The 23,988-nt window shown below is 35.0% G+C and overlaps 2 protein-coding genes across 2 annotated transcripts; one reads left to right on the forward strand and one right to left on the reverse strand.

Moving 5' to 3' along the window:
• Nucleotides 1-316: 316 nt before the first annotated feature.
• Nucleotides 317-6,140, reverse strand: LOC110456480 (lysine-specific demethylase 5D-like). The gene is made up of 8 exons (XM_021507266.1): nt 5,832-6,140; nt 4,236-4,313; nt 3,343-3,402; nt 2,948-3,010; nt 2,402-2,575; nt 1,941-2,000; nt 1,359-1,532; nt 317-463 (listed from the first exon to the last, which is right to left on the reverse strand). The coding sequence occupies exons 1-8, from the start codon at nt 5,982-5,984 to the stop codon at nt 317-319; spliced, it is 909 nt and encodes a 302-aa protein (XP_021362941.1). The 5' UTR covers nt 5,985-6,140.
• Nucleotides 6,141-6,500: 360 nt separating this feature from the next.
• On the forward strand, nt 6,501-19,676 carry LOC110456243 (coiled-coil domain-containing protein 77-like). Its single transcript, XM_021506855.1, has 10 exons — nt 6,501-6,561; nt 8,891-9,033; nt 9,366-9,487; nt 9,916-10,053; nt 12,259-12,424; nt 13,596-13,845; nt 15,091-15,313; nt 16,697-16,822; nt 17,067-17,219; nt 17,925-19,676. The coding sequence occupies exons 1-10, from the start codon at nt 6,530-6,532 to the stop codon at nt 18,093-18,095; spliced, it is 1,524 nt and encodes a 507-aa protein (XP_021362530.1). The 5' UTR covers nt 6,501-6,529; the 3' UTR covers nt 18,096-19,676.
• The last annotated feature ends 4,312 nt before the right edge of the window (nt 19,677-23,988 follow it).

The following is a 23,988-nucleotide window of genomic DNA, read 5'->3' on the forward strand; positions in this document are numbered from 1 at the left end:
AAAAAAAAAAAAAAAAATGATTAACCATATATGAAGGTAAGTTACAGTCAGAAAAAAGTTACAGTCAGGAAATATTGCTTAAATTTAAAAGTTAATTCCATTCTAAATACTTTAATATATTTTACTTTTTTGCATTTTTTTTATTCTAATTCAAAACTGATCTCTTAGGAATGAATCACAATGATGCATATTCTGTTAAGATGATAACTTTCAGGTCATGGAAATAAATCTCCAAATTGGACAAAAATAAATGTTTTTTTTATTTATATTTTATTTCATTTAAAAACAATAAACACTAGAGTTGCTTTTCATGAAATCAATCTATATTAATTTTTGATGCAATGATAATTAGCAGGAGCAAATTACCTTTAGGAACAGGTGGAACAGCAGCTTTGGGCCCTGCTCCAAAAAACTGCAATTTCTTCAACTCAGAATTGACCGAGTAATCAATATCTAATGACTCCTGAAACAGAAAGTTTCATATACTGACAAAAGTCTACAATTCTGAACCAATTTTACACAAATAAAATCTGAAGGAATATTATTACATTGCAAATTTTCTTATTCCCATGATGTGCAAGCTTTGACTCGATTTGTTGATATGTATTATTCTTTAGCGTAGTCCTGTACACAAAACTGAACATGGACAATAATATTATAATTTGTTTTCAAATTGCTCTTAAATTCTGACATGTTTAACAAACAAACCAAATGTCGGAAATCTACTGAATGCAGTTGAAAACAATGTTAAGTTTTATCAAGTTTTGACAAATATAAATCAGAGTCACTCCTTTATGTGGTACATTTTACAATGAAACCTCGAAAAATCTACATTTGTTCTCAGCAAAATTTGCCTCATACGAGACAGATGTACCAATGAATTTGAAGATCTCAAATATACCAAGAGACCAAAATGCATAACAAAAGTTGTGAGATAACAAATAGAGCCCTGTTGATTAATATCTTGTGGCTTTTCAAAATTAAAATCCAGGGGAAAAGCATGCATTATTTCCATAATTTCAAATCACTCATATCTGTGTCTTAATGATTTTTCACTTCTTACATACATAGTGAGAGTGATTGGGAAGCAATGTTAGTACTCCAAATGCGACTTTTAAGATTGTAATTGTTTTTGACAAATGAACTACGATTGCCTTCGGCTGATATCAGTACAATCAAGAACCTCACTCAAGTTTTAATAATACCTATAAAAAAAATATGAACTCTGGTAACATATCTCTGAATTTTATAGATAACTTATCATATCTAAACAAGGAAACATGCATTAACACAAATATATGAGGAAGGTGTTAATTTAGTTTTGTTAGCAAAAATATAAATTTGGAGGAACCAAGTACTTCGGGAGCAGATTGTTGTGCCTGGGTGCAGACCTCTTTCAGGGCCCTCTCTCTCTTGGGCAGGCGTCGGTAACTGCCTGCCGCAGATTTGGCTGCTATGCCATGAGGACGGTAGTCCTTATCGTCTTTGTCATCTTTGAATTCTTCTTCAACCACCTTTTCCTTTTTAGTCTGCTAAAATTTCCAAACAAATAGTTAGGTATAACGAATTAATCAACATTACCAAATTACTTTTGTGAGAGGTTTCATCTTTCGTCGTAAATTGTATTTCCCAAACTAGATGTTTTTTCTGTCAAAGACACTGGTTAATATAAAATTGTTGAAAGAGTTCCAGAATAAATATAAATGAAAGATTTTTCTTCTGATAATTGAAATAAGTTCTATGATATAATAACACAACAGTACATTATAGTGGTGTGCAACTGTCTGTTAAATCAAGATATACACAATCTTGTTCATATTCAAGGTCTCATACAAATAGACTTTCAATTGCTAGGAGCTTCCTTCTTATATTTTATAAAACTTTAACAACAAATCTTGCTTGAAATCATTAGTCCTTCATAAGTTAATATAGAAACATACTAATGTCTTTGTCTTTAGATCTTTGATGTCATTTTGTTCTTTTAAGTGCCATTTTCTTATCTAAAAGTACAAAAAATATATATATATGATTATTAAAACAAATGTACAAATACAAAAGTATTTTATGTTATTTTTCAGACCAAATTTTAGTCTACAAATTTCATTTCCTTCTTGTAGTGTCTTTCTGTTTATATCAAACATTGCAATAAATGTTTTCCCGAGAAGACCAGGGCCACCCTAAGACAAAGAAGTCTGCATCAAAGTATATAGAACTCTTGGTAGATTATACATATAGAAATTAACCTTGAACAGGGTTTAAACATCAATAATCACAGAGTTCAAAATAATATTACATTTTCAATTCATTTATAAATTAGATTCATAGCAAATCGTAGTTATTGCTTCCAATTTATATCTGAAGATCCAGTTTTTACTTCATTGAAGATGTATAAACTACATACCGCTTCATAGGAGTCACCCCTCATGAACAGGTAGAAGGGGTAAAGGATTCTTTCGTAGTGGCCCCTGAGAACAGCCCCTACACCTTTGCCGGATGGAAATCCCATCTTGGTGGCCACCTTGGACCACCTCCTTTCCTTGGACAGTATCTCCATCCCTCCAACATCCTCAACACACTAGGGGGAAAACAGCAAAATAAAACCATACAATGTATACGTACCTGGTCTATACATTTGTAACATATTTTTCTGTTGACGTCTAGCTCAGAAAATGTTACCTGCAAGAAGCAGATCAGATCCATGTATGATGAAATAGTAATGTGTTTAGACTATCTAGGAGAAATATTCTGTATCTTCATATTTAAATTTCATTAATATGCTGGTTGTCTGCTTGGATTAAGCCTCTTCACAACAAAAACTCTTGCTGTATTATAAGCTATCTCAAAGTATCCTATATAAAAGTATGTACATTTCTTTACTATATTATAAGAAAGTGAAACAGACTATAAAATTTGACATTTTTTTCGGTAAGTTACATCATATACTTACCTTGTACAACATGTACAAATCCAACAATTTCTTTTCAACATGAGGAATCTTAAGAGAACAGCCCTGTCAAAACAAATATAAAGTATTATTCTTTTTGTTCAAGTTCTTTAACAAAGTGATGTACAGAAAACATAATCTATAAAACATAGCTGTCAAACTGTCAAAATATTATCAATTTCAGTTTAAGTTGCGACGTTCAAGTGAAAACAAATGTAGTCAATACAATTAGTTAAAAAATCTTCAATATTCCATTGATGGAATTTGTTACCTCTTTTTAGAGCTATTATATATATAGTGAATTAGAAAATATACCCATATTCCATATGGTATGTGATAGTTAAATTCTAGTAAATGATAAATAATATACAATGAATTATATATCACATCAAACTCACCTGCAATTCCCAAAATCTGGCAAGCTTGTCCAAAAAGTTCAACTTGATTCTAGTTTGAGCCTTCAACCAAAGCAAAGATTATATTACACAAATATGGCACAGTCTTATGCTCACTAAATTCATAAATTGACATCTGGATATCATTCAAATACATTTACAATAATATCAACATCTTCATTGTACTTACTATGATAGTATATCATGAACCTACTACAGTATTTATAAATAAGGCTTAAGTAATATCTATATAGACTGATAGATGGTACATGAATTTTACATAGTTTTGACAGACAATTGATTGCATCATAACATTTTTTGTGTTGAATCGACATGAACTGTATATATAATTAAACTAGAATCTGTTCAAGATGATTGTGTAATTTTTAACAACCATGCAGAATATTTGCAGTTTTCATTCCTTTTAAATGAAAGAAAAATAAAATTTAATCTATGCAAAATTTCAAATAAAAGTAATATTAATGCATATTTTGTTTATTACTGTGTCAAGTATCCAATATCATAGATATGTATTTCCATTGTTAATAAAATGACTATCAATAATAGTCATTTGGACCGAAAAGTGATAGTGGTTGTATTAGCAACATATGTATACTGAAGTTTAAATTGTTGATATTCTTTTTATGTAATTCATGAGAAAATATCTTATTATTGTTGTAATATCAATACAATTGCATGGAGTTTTCTGTATAACAAGATGTCATTTTTTAATTGTTTCACTTTTATAATTTTTATAAACACAGAAGGTTTTCTTTTTTCTTAAATACAACTGTTTTTCTACACAGGTAAGGTCCAATATGAAAATGGATTTTCCTACATTTAACTCGCCACTTGCCTGAGCTGTAGCTTATATAAAATGGTCATAATACACTTACCTCTAGCTCATTGAGCCTTTGAACTCTGGGAGTAAATTTGAATTTATCCACATCAACTGCAAATGGTGGCTGCCAATCCTAAAAGAGCAAATAAAATGATGTAGAAAACTGTCTAAAATTCTGCCATATTTAAGAAATATGCATTCTATATTGTGGTAATATGGCTTCCTCCCTGATCCAGCTGGCAGCCATCTTGTTTTTACACATCTACTTCTCTCAACCCTCATCACACTTTTACCATTTTTGCTAATATCCTTTACACGAAAAGGACATAATTTAATATAATAATGATACCTAAATAATTCTAAAGACAAAATCATGCATTTTAGTATATTGTTATTCAGACAGAGAGTAAATTAAGCTTGTTTGGTGCACCAACTATTATCTTATTTCATTTAAATGTACTTTGTCCTTCTGTTTTATGAAATTTTAGTTGTGAAAAAAGGCAATTAGCATTAGAACATGCATGCATGATCGCTAGCTAACATAACAAAATGTTTTAAAAATCAACTAGCTATTCTGATTAAGTTTTAATTCATATTTATTGAAAATAGGAAATTCACCAATGTTCTAAAATGTGGACATATTGTGTTAAAATTTCACTTTATTTTGGCTAAATCTACTAAGAAAAGTTGATTAAAAGATATAAAATCTAAAACAAAACAAAAATGTGCAAAAATGGATATTTTAAGTACAAAATATTAAAAAAAAATGGAACTTTTTTTAGAAGGAAAACAAAGTCTCTTTTGAAACAAATCAAACTAGAATTTTGTCTCAATAAAACATAATTATATCCTCCAGATGATATGCTAAAAGCAGAGCGCTGATTGTAATTAATTAGTACAAAAAATAATAATTAAAAGATCATTTAAAAATAAAAATAAAAACCTAAAAATGATATGCAAATGTTGCAACTTCTGCACCTTTTTGAATTCTTCCTTACTCAGCAGGATTTTTTTTAACAAAACCTAAACCAGGTCACCTTTTCAATCAAACAAAAATCGACAAATCAATATATCATCAAATTATGAAAGTATTTCATTATTTTGTAGAAAGAAAATTGTTTTTAACTATCAAATTCTATTTACATATTTTTACATATATTTCTTAACAAAATGTTATATTTATATTATGATATCAATGACAATTTGTAATAGAAATTGCAATATTGCATTGTGCGTCATAAGTTTGTGTACTGCAGACTGGGCGTTCACGCAGGCTTCCATTAGGTTTGCATGCAAAACCCTCATCTGTGGTAGCATGAGACTTGCAGAATATTTGTTTCGCGAATAAATTGTTCATGGAAAACATGATATTTGTTTATTACCCTAACAAAAATTCATGCAATAAAGCAAAACTCAAAGAGACTGACATAGAACTGGTGGGGACAAAGAAAAACAACAGAAATCACATGAAACTGACAGCGACAAACTAAACAAAAGCGTCGCCATGTTTGCAGATTTCGATAGCACGTAGGCGAGTGTCATATCTTTATACGAGGTTTTCATAACCATGACGATTTAGAGAGGCTTTTGCTCATTACAAATCGAAAGCATATAAAAGAATAAAGTAAAACAGCAGAGAATAATAACAAACCGGTGGAGGTTTTATTTTACAGATCCCAGTTTTCTCGGCAATAGGTCGGATTTTGTCCAAGTATCCCAGCGGATCAGTAAACTCCTCCTCAGTTGGAGTGAAAACAGGTGCCTCCGGCGGCGGAATGAAACGGTTGTATGGGTCATCCGTCATGTTGGTTCATACACAAAACAAAGAAGTAGCTGACAATAATTTAAATATCATGAAATCATCCAAAACGGTAAGTTTGATATAAATCCATAGAAATGAAGGATAAATCCAATATGTGTACTGGTGCCTGCGAACACAGTAGCTTCCGATTGCGCATCAAAAGTAGTTCTTAACAATTATAGGTATAATTTGTACAAAACGTAATAAAAAGGTTTTTACTTTAGAAATTTAACATGATGTAACGTTTCATGCATTATAAAATGAATATTGAATACTTTTAGGTCAGTTTGTGTTAAACTCAAATGACCTCAAATATTTGCGGATGAATTTATCCATACAAGGTCATGGATTGGTCATTGGGACTTCTGGTTGTCTCGGACTGAATAATTTTAACTGAAAATATAACGTACATCTAATTTATTGACGATTGATTGTGATGTTTTCGTCAATATATTCAAATTCTATATTACAATATATATTTATTAACTTTTACTAAACACGGCTAAGTATTTATTTTCTGCGGACTGAATGTTAGCGGAAATTTCAAAATGGCGTCTGCTGTTGGAAAAAGAAGCAAAGGGTAAACATTACCACTGTTAGCGACATTTCAGGGTTATATTGATAGTTTAGCATAAGCCCTGATATCGGTTATCTATTATAAAATCTATATGTGCTGTTAATTATTTCGATCTATGGCTGGATCAACCTATATCAATGCATTTGAATGCACACACATGAACATAACGAGTTGAAACTTGCTTCGAATGATCAGGTCCAGTACACTCTGCCGATTGAGCTATATAGTTATAAAGACCTATATAGCTATATTCCCCTATACATTATAGCTGTATTGAGCTTTATTTTTTCAATTTTCATTAAATTAAAGCAAAGTCGCATAAAACAATAATGTTTATGGTAATGTTGACTACAAAAAGCATAAAGTTAGATGTTTATTTTCATTTTTTATAAATGTAAAATTTCCGATTTTTTTACATCATTAATTTCTTTTGTTATCAACCTAATGATACAATCTTCTTTTAATTTCAGATAGGTCGTTAGAGCTATTATAGGTCTTTACAGCTATATAGCTCAATAGGCAGAGTATATACTGGACCTGATGATGTTCTGCAATGTTATGGGCACTACCTGCATGTGAATAAAGCTCTTATATCTTGCGATTTCTGGTTTCTTAGTTTAAATCATACGGATCTATTTTCATTTTTAACTGGTACCAAACATGTTTAAGCCTCAACTTCCATTAGTATTTGACAGTTTGATATATTATTATTCCATTAGTATCTGCTTCCATAAGTATCTGCACTTGATAGGCTATTCAAAAGAGAGTGTTGAAATATATGTAACAATACACCAGGTGTGGGAGGCAGATTATTTGAAGAAGAAAATGGAATAATGGATAGATAACTGGTAGTCTTGGACTGTCTGGCAACACTCAGTGGTGAGGAACCAGAGCGCACTACTTTATGAAAACGTGGAATTATCCCAAAACGTTTGGTGTCAGAAAGTTTTTAGGTGCTGACAACATGTCAGAAAGTTTTTAGGTGCTGACAACAAAAGTCTGCAATATATGACACAACACATACTAATCTAATACTGAAAGTGACTAATCAGCAAAATGAGGCGGTCCAGAATTCAGTTTCGGTTCGGATCAATACGGTTGATTGATTAGTCACTCCAGTGTTTTTTGCATAATCTACAAAATGCCTGTCGTGAGCACCAATCCAGCCCCCAACCACACTCGATATTGCTGAATGTGTGAGTGCCTCAGATGTCGATAGGGTTATACCAAAACCACATTGCTGGAAAAGTTAGCTTGCCAGTGTAACTGAACTGGACTGGGTCCATCGTCGGCGAACAGGTAGCTAATTGGTAGAGCGTCCGTATAGAGTTCGAAAGGTCCCAGGTTCAAACCCCAGACTGGCTGATTATTTTTTCACTCCGGATCCTGTTACAGTGGTGCCTGTGACCAACCCTTGTTTCAAGCATTTGGTGTATGTTTGGCAAGGGGATACCCGAACCTGGGTTGTAAATAGTTGTGTCTTCAGGGGCGAAGACTTAGAAAAAGGAGAGAGGAATGTAGCGGAACTGGATTGGGTCGATCGTCGGTGATTGGGTCGATCGTCGGTGATCAGTTAGCTCAATTGGTAGAGTGTCCGTCTAGAGTTCGGAAGGTCCCGTGGATGAACCCGGTCTGGCCGTGCACTTTTCCAATTGTGTTACACCAGTTAAGCAGTATTTTCCCCTGGTAATCCTTTGCTGTTATACTTGTTGTTTTCTTTTTCCATAAACAATACAACTGAACCTGTGCTCTTGTCGGATCCTTCTTTTAACATATGCAATGTCGTCTTTCTACATGTGACTTAGCTTGTGCTCTATCTAATGACTAGTCAATGACTCTGCTGGGTACTTAACTGTTACTTGTAACACTAGTGTGAAACCAGGCCGCCTTACAATCACTAGCTTTGAAAGGAAACACATTTAAAGTTGATCATATCCAGGAGGGCCTTTTGGGGAAATCTTTAATGTATATATATTTAAATGGACCTGGGGTTAATCTATGAAAAATTATACTCCTGAAATATCATTGGTGGACATTTTACTAAATTTGGGTTGAATGACCTTGTGTCAAATTAATTTGAATCATGATGTCACATTGCAACTTCATTTGAATTATTACATTGTAAAGCATTGGTAAATAATTTTTCAACCAATGAAAAATACTTCCAGCCTTTTATACCGCAGACGATATACAGCAATTGTCACACCCACTATTTGTTTATTGTACACATTTGAAATGGTGGAACTATGACACAAACATTATTTTATAAAGTGAAACAATTTTTTCTCTATGAAACATTATTAAAAGTATACTACTGCTTATGATGTTTTAGCGGTGGGAAGGAAAGAGGTTCTCCAAAGGTCGCCAGGTCTGTTAACATCTCTACAGCAATGGACTCCACTGTGGCTGACCAGGATGAGAGTTATGCAGTAGAAAATGGCAGCCCAGATTTACCTACCATCAATGAAAGACTTGGTGGGTTTGATCTAATAGTTGTGTAGTAGCTTTATAGGCACATTAGTTGTGGAGAGATGATCTAATGAGTCGTAGATATATACTTGCCTTGAATTATATCTCTTTAAGTCAAGATCTTTTAATATAAAGAGGTGATTGATTTGGTCGCATTTATGATAAAGTTAGGCATGTTTAGTATGGAGAGATGATCAATTTACAATAATATTAGTCACATTAATGAAATGTCACATAATTAAGTCACGTATTGTATTAGTAATGAAAAAATTCCAGATTGAATTTTTTTCTTGTGATATTGTACAAGAATTATATCATTGAATATACTGCAATTACAGGTCAACTTCGTCCTTCAAGAGAATTGCTTGAATATTACCGAAAAAAGATTGCCGAATATGACGAGGAACACGACTTTATGGTCAGCAAATTAGAAGAGTACAAAATCACCTACGAGGAACAGGTAATGTATATTTAGAAAGAAAAAAAGGTTCAGGCTCTGATAGTTGCAAAGTTTCACCTGCGATAAATTATTTGCCTATACTGTACATCGAATATTGAATTTGATGTAGGTAAATGAGTCCTGTCAGGAAGTCATTTAAATTGGTTCAATCCAAATATAATGCATGGTTCATATTTGGATCAGATATCTGTAACGGTTTTTATAGGAGTCATTTCAAGAGTCATTGACCCAAAATGATACAGAATAATATAATATACCAGTATATCTGATTATCTGGTATACTAGAATATTCATATTTTTAGAAAATTAATCATAAACATGATACAGGTATTAAGAAAAATGAAATGAAATTACTTGCACAGGAAAGTCAAACCAGTTTGATATCAGTTAGAGTGAGATTTTTGTATTTCTTTTATTTTTGTGAACAGCATAAGTTACAATGGGAGCTCCGACAGAGGGAGGAGGAGATCGTGGAGCTACAGAAGGCCCTCAGTGATATGCAGATTTACCTGTTCCAGGAAAGGGAACATGTGCTACGATTGTACGCGGAGAACGACCGATTAAAGGTTAATTTATGTACCTGGTATAAAGGTTTCAGCAAATGTCAGTTAACAACAAAACACTGTATTGTATCCATAATTACATTTCTCTTGAAGTCAGTATTTAATGATAGTTCCTTATAGTGCTGCTCTAAAACTTTGGTCCTGGAACCGAATGTGGTATCATTTTCAATAAGATATCAAAGTGATCATACATTATTCAGGGTAGAATTCTCTATCTAACGACTTTTTACATATGGTAGCTTTCTCATTGTCAGTTTTAATTTCATGTTTTCTAGTGCTAGAAGAATAATCACATCATTACTCTTTACCTATATTGTTTAAATACGAGAACTAGAGGAGTTCATCTCATCATTATTCTTTACCTATATTGTTTAAATACGAGAACTAGAGGAGTTCATCTCATCATTACTCTTTACCTATATTGTATAGATACGAGAGCTACAGGTGTTCATCTCATCATTACTGTTTACCTATATTGTATAGATACGAGAGTTAGAGGAGTTCATCTCATCATTACTCTTTACCTATATTGGATAGATACGAGAGCTAGAGGAGTTCATCTCATCATTACTCTTTACCTATATTGTATAGATACGAGAGCTAGAGGTGTTCATCTCATCATTACTGTTTACCTATATTGTATAGATACGAGAGTTACAGGTGTTCATCTCATCATTACTCTTTACCTATATTGTATAGATACGAGAGCTACAGGTGTTCATCTCATCATTACTGTTTACCTATATTGTATAGATACGAGAGCTAGAGGTGTTCATCTCATCATTACTCTTTACCTATATTGTATAGATACGAGAGCTAGAGGAGTTCATCTCATCATTACTGTTTACCTATATTGTATAGATACGAGAGCTAGAGGAGTTCATCTCATCATTACTGTTTACCTATATTGTATAGATACGAGAGCTAGAGGAGTTCATCTCATCATTACTGTTTACCTATATTGTATAGATACGAGAGCTAGAGGAGTTCATCTCATCATTACTGTTTACCTATATTGTATAGATACGAGAGCTAGAGGAGTTCATCTCATCATTACTGTTTACCTATATTGTATAGATACGAGAGCTAGAGGAGTTCATCTCATCATTACTGTTTACCTATATTGTATAGATACGAGAGCTAGAGGAGTTCATCTCATCATTACTGTTTACCTATATTGTATAGATACGAGAGCTAGAGGAGTTCATCTCATCATTACTGTTTACCTATATTGTATAGATACGAGAGCTAGAGGAGTTCATCTCATCATTACTGTTTACCTATATTGTATAGATACGAGAGCTAGAGGAGTTCATCTCATCATTACTGTTTACCTATATTGTATAGATACGAGAGCTAGAGGAGTTCATCTCATCATTACTGTTTACCTATATTGTATAGATACGAGAGCTAGAGGAGTTCATCTCATCATTACTGTTTACCTATATTGTATAGATACGAGAGCTAGAGGAGTTCATCTCATCATTACTGTTTACCTATATTGTATAGATACGAGAGCTAGAGGAGTTCATCTCATCATTACTGTTTACCTATATTGTATAGATACGAGAGCTAGAGGAGTTCATCTCATCATTACTGTTTACCTATATTGTATAGATACGAGAGCTAGAGGAGTTCATCTCATCATTACTGTTTACCTATATTGTATAGATACGAGAGCTAGAGGAGTTCATCTCATCATTACTGTTTACCTATATTGTATAGATACGAGAGCTAGAGGAGTTCATCTCATCATTACTGTTTACCTATATTGTATAGATACGAGAGCTAGAGGAGTTCATCTCATCATTACTGTTTACCTATATTGTATAGATACGAGAGCTAGAGGAGTTCATCTCATCATTACTGTTTACCTATATTGTATAGATACGAGAGCTAGAGGAGTTCATCTCATCATTACTGTTTACCTATATTGTATAGATACGAGAGCTAGAGGAGTTCATCTCATCATTACTCTTTACCTATATTGTATAGATACGAGAGCTAGAGGAGTTCATCTCATCATTACTGTTTACCTATATTGTATAGATACGAGAGCTACAGGTGTTCATCTCATCATTACTGTTTACCTATATTGTATAGATACGAGAGCTAGAGGTGTTCATCTCATCATTACTCTTTACCTATATTGTATAGATACGAGAACTAGAGGAGTTTATCTCATCATTACTATATTGTATTGTATAGATACGAGAGCTAGAAGACAAGAAAAAGATCCAGCAGCTGCTGAGTCTCAGTGGTACCATAGAGAGTGAGATCACCTACTTTCTCAAAGAGCCACCAGCCAAGGCCATTGTTGAACAAAAAACCAAGAACCGCCCACAAAGTGCTGCAGAGATCAGGCAAAACAGAGGTAGTTAGCAGGGGTTAAGTTCTCAGCAAGGCAAGGGATTCCATAGATAACCTCGCACAAATTCACGTTTGTTACATTTCTTATCTCAATTCGTCCATTCCATCATTACAAACCAATTAAAATCTGTTGCAAAAATCAAAGTTTCAGTTCATAGAATAAGTACCTCAATCTATTTAAGACAAAGTTATGAATATGTCAGTTAATGAACAATTAAAAGTGGATAGAGAGACAAACCAGTCTGGGTTCTCTTAGACTGGGATCAGTCAGCTGGGTCCTCTTAGACTGGGATCAGTCAGCTGGATCCTCTTAGACTGGGATCAGTCAGCTGGGTCCTCTTAGACTGGGATCAGTCAGCTGGGTTCTCTTAGACTGGGATCAGTCAGCTGGGTTCTCTTAGACTGGGATCAGTCAGCTGGGTCCTCTTAGACTGGGATCAGTCAGCTGGGTCCTCTTAGACTGGGATCAGTCAGCTGGGTCCTCTTAGACTGGGATCAGTCAGCTGGGTTCTCTTAGACTGGGATCAGTCAGCTGGGTTCTCTTAGACTGGGATCAGTCAGCTGGGTCCTCTTAGACTGGGATCAGTCAGCTGGGTCCTCTTAGACTGGGATCAGTCAGCTGGGTCCTCTTAGACTGGGATCAGTCAGCTGGGTCCTCTTAGACTGGGATCAGTCAGCTGGGTCCTCTTAGACTGGGATCAGTCAGCTGGGTCCTCTTAGACTGGGATCAGTCAGCTGGGTCCTCTTAGACTGGGATCAGTCAGCTGGGTCCTCTTAGACTGGGATCAGTCAGCTGGGTTCTCTTAGACTGGGATCAGTCAGCTGGGTTCTCTTAGACTGGGATCAGTCAGCTGGGTCCTCTTAGACTGGGATCAGTCAGCTGGGTCCTCTTTGACTGGATGTGATTGTTCCTAGCTTTTTTTCTTCTTATACTTAGTCACATCCATAAAGAGATCCTTTCCTGACCGTAGTGTGTATAAGTACTAGTGTATTTCATTGTTTTCAAATTTCTCATGAAAAAAATACTTTTGGATTCATTTTATCTGGTAAAAGTGGACTTCAATTTGAAGCAAACAATAGACTATATTTTAGTATACATGTATAACTAATTGCTGTTAGTTACAAACCTGAGCTGGTTAATAGGGCTTCATATTTCTATTTACAATTTTAAACAGGTCTGAAAAAGAAGCAGCTTCCTTTATCAGAGAGGAGACAGTCTATGTCACCAAACCCAGAGGAGAAATACAAACATGACAACGAGGTGCTAGCCCTACAAGTCGAGGCTCTACAAGCCCAGCTCCAGGAGCAAACCAAGATTGCCAAGGAGCAGACGGAGGCCTTGACTGAGGACCGCAAGGTTAAGGAGGAAGAAATGACCACACGACAGCAGAGAGACGAAGCCAAAATACATACTCTTACAGAGAAGTAAGTCGAGCTAATTGCACGAAGGAAAACAATTCTTCCAGAAGAAACCTTTCTAGAAAGATAACTCTGGATTAAAAGAAATCCCAAACATCATAATGTTATTAAGATGTGCATGAACAAAGAAAATTTGCAAATAGATTATTTTTCCTGGAGTTATAGCCCTTAAAACAATTTCTGCTCCAGAAACCTTGTAAGTGCAACTCCTCCTTAACTGTTACGTTGGTGGTTTTTTTTGTAACTTGGCACAGAGAAAGAACATCATATGTACTTGAACATGAAGGAAGAGATTTGTGATTAGGGTAGGTATGATACTTCCTGCAAACAAAGTTTGAATACATAGATAAAATGAAGCGAGAGTAAATCTTTGTGAGTTTGTTTACAGGTTCTCTACTTTAAATTAAGTTAATGATTTTATTGTATATAATATCTCGGAGATATTGGATCAATAAAAAGTTCAAAATAATTTGGTTTTGACTCTTTCCCCATGTAGACTTTTTGAGATTGTGCTGCATTAACTTGAAAAAAAACCTAAAAGTGATGTTGTCATATATCAGATCTACTGTACATTTATTTTTTGTGTGCATTTTTTTCTTTATTGTCCGGAATGAATTAATATAACAAGGAAACAAATAACTGTGCCTTTATAAAGTGCTTGTCTTTAAATCAAAATTTCAATACAAACAAGATATTTGTGTGTTACGAAGTATTTACAGAATAAAAAATCTTCTTAAAGAAGTTAAGTAATCACAATCTTGCTTTTGAACAGTGATTCGGTTTTATAAATTAATCTTTAACATATTAGAGGAATGATGATATTTAATCATGTTTAAGTTAATATGTTCTATTAAAGATGAAAAAAGGAGAAGGATATAATCTTTACACTAGAATACTGATCAGTTGGTGGTCGATCGGTTAAGGCATCTGACATTCTGCTACCACTAGCCCCCAACACTTTGTCGCAGGTTCGAGGCGTATGTTGGGCAGTCTCCAGGTACTGGCGCAGGTTGTTGGTTTTCCTCCACCACCAAAACCTGACACCTCCTTAAATGACCACAGCTGTTAATAGGACAAAAAACACAAACAAACCAAACAAAACCGATCAGTTGTCAAACATCAAAACATAATTTGCCAGCATAAATTCAGGTGTTATATTAAACTGTTCTATTACCAAATGTGTTATTTTGTTTGGCCTTAATACAATATTGTCTCTCTAACTATTCAGTTGGTAAATTCACTCATTTGCAGACTGCATAAAACACAAGACCTGTTATACGAGAGCACGAAGGACTTCCTAGAGCTGAGGTACCAGGGCAGGGCCAATGAGAGACAGTGGATGGCTGAGAAAGATTGCCTTCTCAGGGAGATGGACGGCTTCAAGCAGCAGCTCAATATATCTAAGGAATCTGTCTTGAATGTGACAGATGGCGGCACATACGAAGGCAGAGCTCATTACATAGAAGAAACTAAGGTAGGTATTACATACAGTGGAATCTGTATTGAGCGACCACCCAAGGATTTTTTTTTTTTAAACGACGTTTATTTAAAGTGGTCGTTTAATAAAGTTTGACCATATTTTGTACAGAATTACACAACTGACTATAACCAAACGACTCCTTGTTCAGACAACTGTAAACAGACCACCACCTCGAGCGCACATCTACACATGTATGTACAGGTAGTTTAAAACAACATCGCTCACCAGATCAGGTGAATACTTACACAACTGTTTTCGGTAATAACCATAGTTTAAGCTAACTTGTAACAACAGCTATTGTTGTTGAAATGATAGCAGTTCCTGTGGTGGTCCAACAGATGGGTTCATGTATATTATTCCTTTATTTTACGATGGAAACTTGAAAGAGAATCCAGCCAAGAAATTGACCTAAATAAAGCCGATGAGGAATTAGAAATTATATGTATGCTAACATAAACATGTTAAGTGTGCAGTTGCGCTGATATTTAATGTTAATTTCGCATTAGAATGTTGTCTTGATTATCTCTAAACAGACCCGATTTCAAGAATGAAAACCGGCCAGTTTACTTCATCCAATCAGATGAAGGATGACGTAGGGTTAAAGGTTACATTGCCTAGCAGGACACTCGTGCAATCAAAATGTTTTTGCTAAACTGCGATAAATATCAGTCTGTATTTTTACTGATAAATTAACAAAATCGGCAGTTAGAAAAATGACTTTTTATTTGTTTCTGCACATCAATGAATATAATATAAATTTGGAAATTGGTTTTGTCCAATATGTTCACTGAAATTGGTGAAAAGATCGTTAAGTACCGGGTAGTCCTTCGTCAAATGTGGTGACGGTCGCAAATTTGGAGTTACACAACTATTTCACTGACCGTTTGGTTTATTTTCGTCAAACATGGTCGCTAAAATGTACCAAATGTGGTCATTTAAACGTAATTTTCGGTTCAGTATAAGGTGGTCGCTGGTCGCGCTTGATAGATAGATGGTCGCTTAATACAGTTAAATAACATAGTAAAAACGATCGGGAGGAATGAAAAGTGGTTGCATAAAACAGATGGTTTTCTACAGAAATGTGTGGGTAGCAAAGTTTTTCCAGTTTCTACTAAAATATGTTTGGGTTTGGGTTATCCAAATTCTACTGAAATATGAAGTGTATGGTGGTGATCTGGCAAGGTTTTCTCTTCAAAAAGGCATGAAAGTCTATCGACTGCAACAGATTACTGTACATGTACACCCATCACCATGACTCTCTAAAATGACATTTAATGACAGATTTCTGGTAAATGTACAAGATAATACATGTCTCTTCCTCAGGTTCTAACATAGATTAAACGGGATACAGTCTCTAATGTTGATTTCACTTTCCAGGCACTTGAGTACCAGCTGCAACAGTCGCAAAAGCTGGCAGAGATGTACCGGGAACAGGTGATACAGTTAGAGGATGAGTTGTCGCGGATACGGGAGGAAGGGGACGTAACTAGGGAGGTCTTCAAGGTACGGATATCATCCTCTCATTGTCAGTACAGGTGTTTACCATGTCGTTTCACTAATGGTTGTTTGTGTCACCATTGTAAACAGCACTATATTGATTTCTTGCGGTACGACCTATTGAATCAAATTAGTTTGTATCTTTACTAGTTTTTAGTTTAGATTTAGTGTAGGCATCAAAAACAAAGATTTATGTGTGCTACTATCAAGTATGAAAAAACTATGATTACATTTTCATTGGTGATGACAGGGTCGCAGTGATAAGATGACAAAGAGGCTGACGATGATGAACCAACGGTACCAGGACCTCGAGCGCAGGAGGAACCTTGAAGTGGAGGGTTTCAAAAATGACATCAAAAATCTGCGATCCAGGCTGAAGGATGTAGAAAGGCAACTGTACAAAGTGAGTAGGGTGGTTTGGACATCCCAGTTGCACATCTTTTACTACAAAAATATATGTATTTTGAGCTGCGTTGTCCTGGCACAACATGGTACTAGTCACTGGTCGTCCCTGCATTTGATTGTGCATCTCAAGCAATACCTTAAATATATTTGACTGATTACTTTCAAATTTGGCACTATATCAGCAGTTAGAGAATAGGGATTATTGCCCCTTACATAAAACTGTACGTTGTCCATGTAACTCAAATTTTATTTTAGTTATGTAAAGGTTTTCCTACAGCAGTGTAAGGCGGGAATGACATTGACAGATCAAGGTTTTTGTTCTTTATATATATATATGAGGCCATCAAAATCTCCCAGATTTCATTTTCTCAAGTCAAAATGTCTCATATTGTTTAGGGCTTTTACATGAAATTGTATGCAACTCAAGTTTGTTGTGTCAATAAATAAGGAATAAATGACGTTAGACACTATTAAAACTTAAAGGAGTGTTTTATATTACATGTAGTAGCCAATTAGTATTTAATTAAAGACCTTAATTTCATATATTTTATAGTTTATATGTGTATATGGTCATTATTGGATGATTCGTTACAGAATCACGACCTTAAATGACCTTAGCTGTTGTTAGGATGCTAAACCTTATAGACCAAACCATGTTACAGAATCAGATTACCTGTTAATGCAAATTTTTACAACACTTCAGGTAACAATGGGCTTCGCCGAGGACATGGATATGAAACGTCCTGATGATATTGACATGCAGATCTTAAGGAATGTACACGCCACTGCTGGACGATCGAAGAAAATTGTTGGAGAACTGAAAAACCTCAAAGCCAAAATGTACGGCATTGAAAACAACTTAAAGCATCTGTGATATATTGGATCGTTAGATTGTGAGAAAAATGTGAGTAAGAATGCGCAAGTAGGAAATATTTGGGATGAGAGTGTTTTGTGTTTGTAAATGGGAATGATTGCAGCGATCATTGAGAGAGAAAACAGTTTTTCCCACATGCTCCCCTTCAGAAGCAATTTTTCTTCACGTGGAGTTGTGTACTTTGTGAGGCGTTTAAAATTTGATTTGCTCTGATGCATTTGTATTAACACATCCCAGTGGACTTAGCTTTGATCAGGTTATCTCCCTTCTTCTTTAATGTTTTATGCAATGTTCAATGGGGTCTGTGTGGAAGAGAAACTGGAATCATGAGTTTATTTATTGTCAAAAACTTGTGAATGTCTGTGTAGACCTAACTCAGGATGAATCAATGTCTTGTCTCTTAAACATTCCATATCAGTGATTAACCCTTTCACCCCTAGGTAACTTTAGTAGACTCTACCATCCATTTATCTGGATGAGTCCATTGTGGTCCACAGTGGTGAAAGGGTTTGGGGGATTTACAAACTGTTGTTGTGGAAACTAACAGTTGTTCAGATGTGGTTGACTACACTTACCATATTGAGTCTAAAAAACAACATGGCCCCAGTTTCTCAAATGTTGGTTTAGACATTAATCAGTGGATAGTGAAAATTCAAATTGTCAAAAGGGCTTCTGAAGTTAAAAAAAGTCCTCAAAGCACATCGTAAGTCTTATCTGTCTCAACAAATGTGTACCAGTGAAAAGATATCAAGATGCTCTAGATTTTGTTGTATTCATATTAGAGTTTATTCCTAACCACTGGTTATCTCAAACTCAGCTTTGTGCAACTGGAGTATTCCGTCTTTTCGTATTGCAGAGTTATCTGCTCTTGTGAGCAGGTATTAATTGTTACGTCATTTGTTTGTGAGAGTAACATCAATTTTTGAGAAAATGACGTAATTTTCTCACAGAACCCAATGACGTAACAATCAATACCTGCTCACAAGAGAAGATAACTCTGCAATACGCAGACGGAATAGGTGCCTAGCAGTTTGGGAAAATTAGGATGAGTGCAGGGTCTTCCAAAATTCTCCAAAAATAGTCCTGTTTTACACTTTGAAGCATATGAAAATTTTGGAATGGTGAAAAGAAAGACTGTTGTAAAGGAGGGCCATTAATAGATAAGATATGTTACAAAGTAGTTTGGTTGTCATCCTAGCAGTAACTATGTTAGCTGGTATCAGCCAGTAGTCCCACTACTGAACACCTAAGTAACAGGTGGTAGATACAGATTGTGATCCTGTATCTAATGTGAATCTCCTACTTGGCTATTATAGAATCATTGTCCGTCCATTCTAGCTATAGCAGCATCTTATAAGATGCGGACCGATATTTGTAAAACATGCATGCACACCATTAGTACACACTGTAGACATTGGTGCATGTATGGTCTATATGTATAGGTAAATGAACGTTTATCCCTGTAAATTGTTTGTATCATAGATTTGTACACTTGATAATGTATTTATAGAAATTATATCATGTATGTAGAGATTCTGGTAATAACTACGATGACAAAATAAAATCTAAATCTTATTACAACTCTGTTTTTGTTAGCTTTTTTCAGAAACAATCAACACGTGTGTGTATTATGGCAATTTATATATTGAGGGTGAGAAAATATTGGCAAAATAATTGATGAAGGCCACTTTGGCACGAGTTGATTATTTTTCCAACATTTTTTTTTAATCTAAAGTTATGTATTTGACCATTATGTACTAATATAAGCTAATTATATATATCTATTCTACCACATGTCGGTGGATGGAAGGCAAGTTTACCTGGATACTCTATTTGAATTAGATTATTTCATGCTGCATTTTCATTTTTGCAAGTCGATGTCACATCTGATGTCATTATTTTGGAAACTGCAGGAAGTTTGAAAAGAATTAAATGAAAAAAGATAACATGGAAAAATATTCACATCAAATAATATGGGTCCGTTTCCAAATTCTTACAAAATATCACTGAATTTTGCATATCGCATCAGTCACGGTCCTCCTTACATACTGTGATATGTTGTAGAACTAGACTGGAAAGGGGCCTAGGTAGCTAAATTGGTTAATGTGACTTTCTTAGCTTTCGGAGGTCCACATTTTTGTATCCGTGTCTGGCCGTGCATTCTTCTTCTCCTGTTACAAGTATGCCTGTGACCAACCGTCGTTTTAAGCACTAGGTGTATGGTTGGAAAGGGACTATTTCCAGCTATTTTAAAGTTACATAGGAGCCTCCCCCCTCATAACTTTTGTTTAAGAAGTACTACAAGATTTTTGCTGCTGTTTACCTTTTTCAATCCCTTATACTTCTCGAGTTATTACTTTGAAATAGCTCTACTAATTATTTAGATGATTAATTAACCTAATTACAGCATGGGGGTCGAAAAATGGAATATTAGCCTGAAAGTATTTTTCAGGAAAAAATCATATTATTTGCATCGTAATACTTTGAAAAGAACATTTTCTTTCGTTTAGTGCTTTTATAATATATTTATCATCCAGAATGCAAGTTTAATCGCACATTTTGAGAAAAATTTAATGTAAAGTATAGGATTTTTCAAATATGTATGCAAAAATTCAGTCCAAAAAAGTCGTTGAAAGTATTCATTTCGCACCACAAAGTACCCTGTTTATCCAAAAAGGTGAGGGCCTAAGACACCTCCCTGGTGTTCACCAAAAAGCAATGCACATGATTACAGGTAATTGGTAATGAAATTCGTTGCAATTTGTACATTTTGTTATCAATTTTTATACATTTTATCATCAGACTTTTGTTTTTACATCGCTTTTAGGGGAAAATGTAATGCTCATTTGTTAATATTCATCACATAATGGAGATTAAATGCATTGGTGAAGGTAGCCTTCGTATCTTCGCGAAATCTCGTAAATGTAAAATGCACACAAAATGTTTAAAAAAATCCATAATATAAATGGCTTTATGATATACTGACTAAAAAAGGCATAGATTGCTGAAATGAAGGGGATAGTATTTGTCCGAACTGCTACATAAGGAATCTGAAACAGCACGTTTTGAAGATGAAACTACTAGAAGTTTTCCTCTCTTAACAATCAAGGACCTGTTTTACGGGTCCTGTTCACATATAAAATGTTGTCTTTGTTTTAACAATCTTAAACCGAAAGGAAGAAAATCCACACTCCTGTAAAAACGTGGCATGCATAAATTCATTTTCACACACATATTATGGTGTTATTCGTCATCACCTGTATGCTCATTTCATCTTATTGGCAACGACCTGAACCCTTGTACACAGGTTATCCTATAAGGAAGAGAGTCTTTGAATTCTCAATTATGAAGTAGGTCATCTGAAATATTTAGAAGTGTCGTACATCTTATCAAAGAATCAATCAGCCTTCACTCTCAATTTTTGTCTCTTGGATGACCCTGGCTGCAAAACTTGGACAAGTTGGTCAAAGAACAGTTTCTCAAAACCCATTCGTACTTGGTCCAATTTCTTTCTTCTTCAGCATATACCAAAACTACACAAAATGCTCTTTCACTGTTTTTGGTCAATATGAAAACTGATTTCTTGTAATTAAGTGTTCCGCTCTTTTTGGCATTTCCCTGACTAGTATTTGAAAAAAAATCTTTTATTTTGTAGTACAAGCATTGAATAAATCTATAGTTTCAGTGTTCCTTGGACCTGACCATTTGAGTAGGGAACATACACTTTCACACACTACTTTATTCTCAGAAGCATTCTTTGGAGACAAAGTGACAGCCTTAATAGATGGTACATATATTTATATTCAAAATGTGCTGTCAATAAGCTCCAGATAATGTCTTACGGTGGCCAGAAGGAGCGTACTTATTTTAAATTTATGAGCATAGCTTTACCTGATGGCTACATTTTGGACACAGTAGGACGATTCTCTGGAAGCCAAATGATGCAAACATTACAAAAACATCATAGACAAGCTCACATGGTTGGAGCAAGACGACAATGTAGTCGTTGGTCGTAGTTTTAGAAATGTCCTGCCAATGTTAGAGGTATCTGGTATTAACACCAGTATGCACTCATATCTTAGACTGGTCAGACACTCTGATATACAGGCTAACATTGACAGAACAGTTACTAAATCCTGATGGATTGTAGAGTCTTTTCATGGCTGCTTAAGCATTTGATATTTTTTAGAACTCAATTAATATCAAATTGCTTCATTGGTATAATTGAGAAAGTGATAAAGATTGCGACTGCATGTCTCAATTGGATACGGGGACCAATTTATATCAAAGATCATCGAAAACTGACAGAAAAGACAGAGAACTCGCACATCAAATGCAGTTTCTACTTACAAAAATAAACTGTTTGGCTGAGAGGGTGAAAACAACCAGCCCTCTCCAAGAAAGCAAAGTCAGAAATCGTAAAGGTTATGACATATGGGTTAATCAGCACTCTCAAGACATCATCCGTTTTCAGATTTGTTCCAGACATAAAAGCCAGACTAAATATAATGTTTGAATTCAGTACAGCACGGCACCAAATGATAATAATCCAATAAAAGATTACTACTGCCAAAGTTTGAAAAAAACCCTCAAAGACTCCTTTTTTCTTCTTCTTTTTCCAAGTCTGCCATTCGAACACATATGCGTCTTGCAAAACATTATCTGTAAATGTCATCAGCTGTTAATACGCATTATTTGATGAATATATATATTAAAAGTGAAATAATGATCTGAAAGTCAAGTGGTAAATTAATTGCTGTTTCAGTTATCTTTCAATTATAGGCTGTCTTGTTACCCAGGGCAGGGAGATATAAATTGTACAGCTGTCAGGCCACCTGGCTTGGTGGCCGTTTACATATGTCAGATAAGCTTAATTGATGACCTCTACGGACAAAGGGAGGCACAACTTATTTCACGCCTATTTTCATCTGTTATTGTTTAGTTAATTAATTGTCATGTAAAGGTATATTGAGAGTATCCTGTATGTAACAAGGCAGTTCCATTGTAAGCCTCTGAACTAGGCACACGTCTACACTTACCTTCAAGTCTAATACAAAATAGTACCATACGATTGGAGTTTATTGTTTGTACTACAGTATCCGGGAATCTGAGGGTAACAAACTGGTGGCAGCGGTAAAGGATTTTTATCAAGTTTGGGACTCCGTTATTATTTAACGAACTTGATAACAGAACAAAATGCCTACAGGAACAGGAGATGGAGAGACTGCCGATGCAGCTCAGAAATTATCAGCTGCTCAGTCGAAAGTGGAGATAAGAAAGCTTGAACTTCAAGCTGAAGTTGAAAAGGAAAAGATTCAACTAGAACGAGAAAAGCTACAACGTGAAGCAGAAGCAGAACGAGAAAAACTACAGATAGAAGCTGAGGAAAGAAAACATCGCCTTGAAAGGGAAGCTGAACGGGAAAAAGTTGCAGCAGAGCTGAAACTTAGAATGATGGAGTTAGAAGTTGAGAAACTTAAACTGGAAAACAAAACCAACAGCTCCGTACCATGCAGGGTGAAACTTCAACCCTACAACCATCAGGCAGGTGAGGACATAATAACATACCTTGCCGAGTTTGAGGCTTTGTCTTCACAAGCTGGGTGGACTACGGACATAAAAATGTTTCAGTTAAGAAGTCTACTAACAGGTGAAGCGCGGGAAGTGTCCACTCAAGTGCATAAATCCTATGAAGAACTTTCCAAGGCCTTGATAGAAACGTATGGGAAAAAGCCATACCAATACTTCAAAATGCTCCTGAAGGTCCAAAAACAACAAAAAGAGACATACAGGGGACTTATGGCAAAAGTGAAACAATATATTACAAGGTTCCTGGAAGACAGTGGAGATGTTGTTAGAAATTAGAGGAGGAATTTTTCCTCAATGCCCTTCC

This window comes from Mizuhopecten yessoensis, unplaced genomic scaffold, assembly GCF_002113885.1.
Source record: "Mizuhopecten yessoensis strain PY_sf001 unplaced genomic scaffold, ASM211388v2 scaffold1011, whole genome shotgun sequence".
Lineage (NCBI taxonomy): Eukaryota > Metazoa > Mollusca > Bivalvia > Pectinida > Pectinidae > Mizuhopecten > Mizuhopecten yessoensis.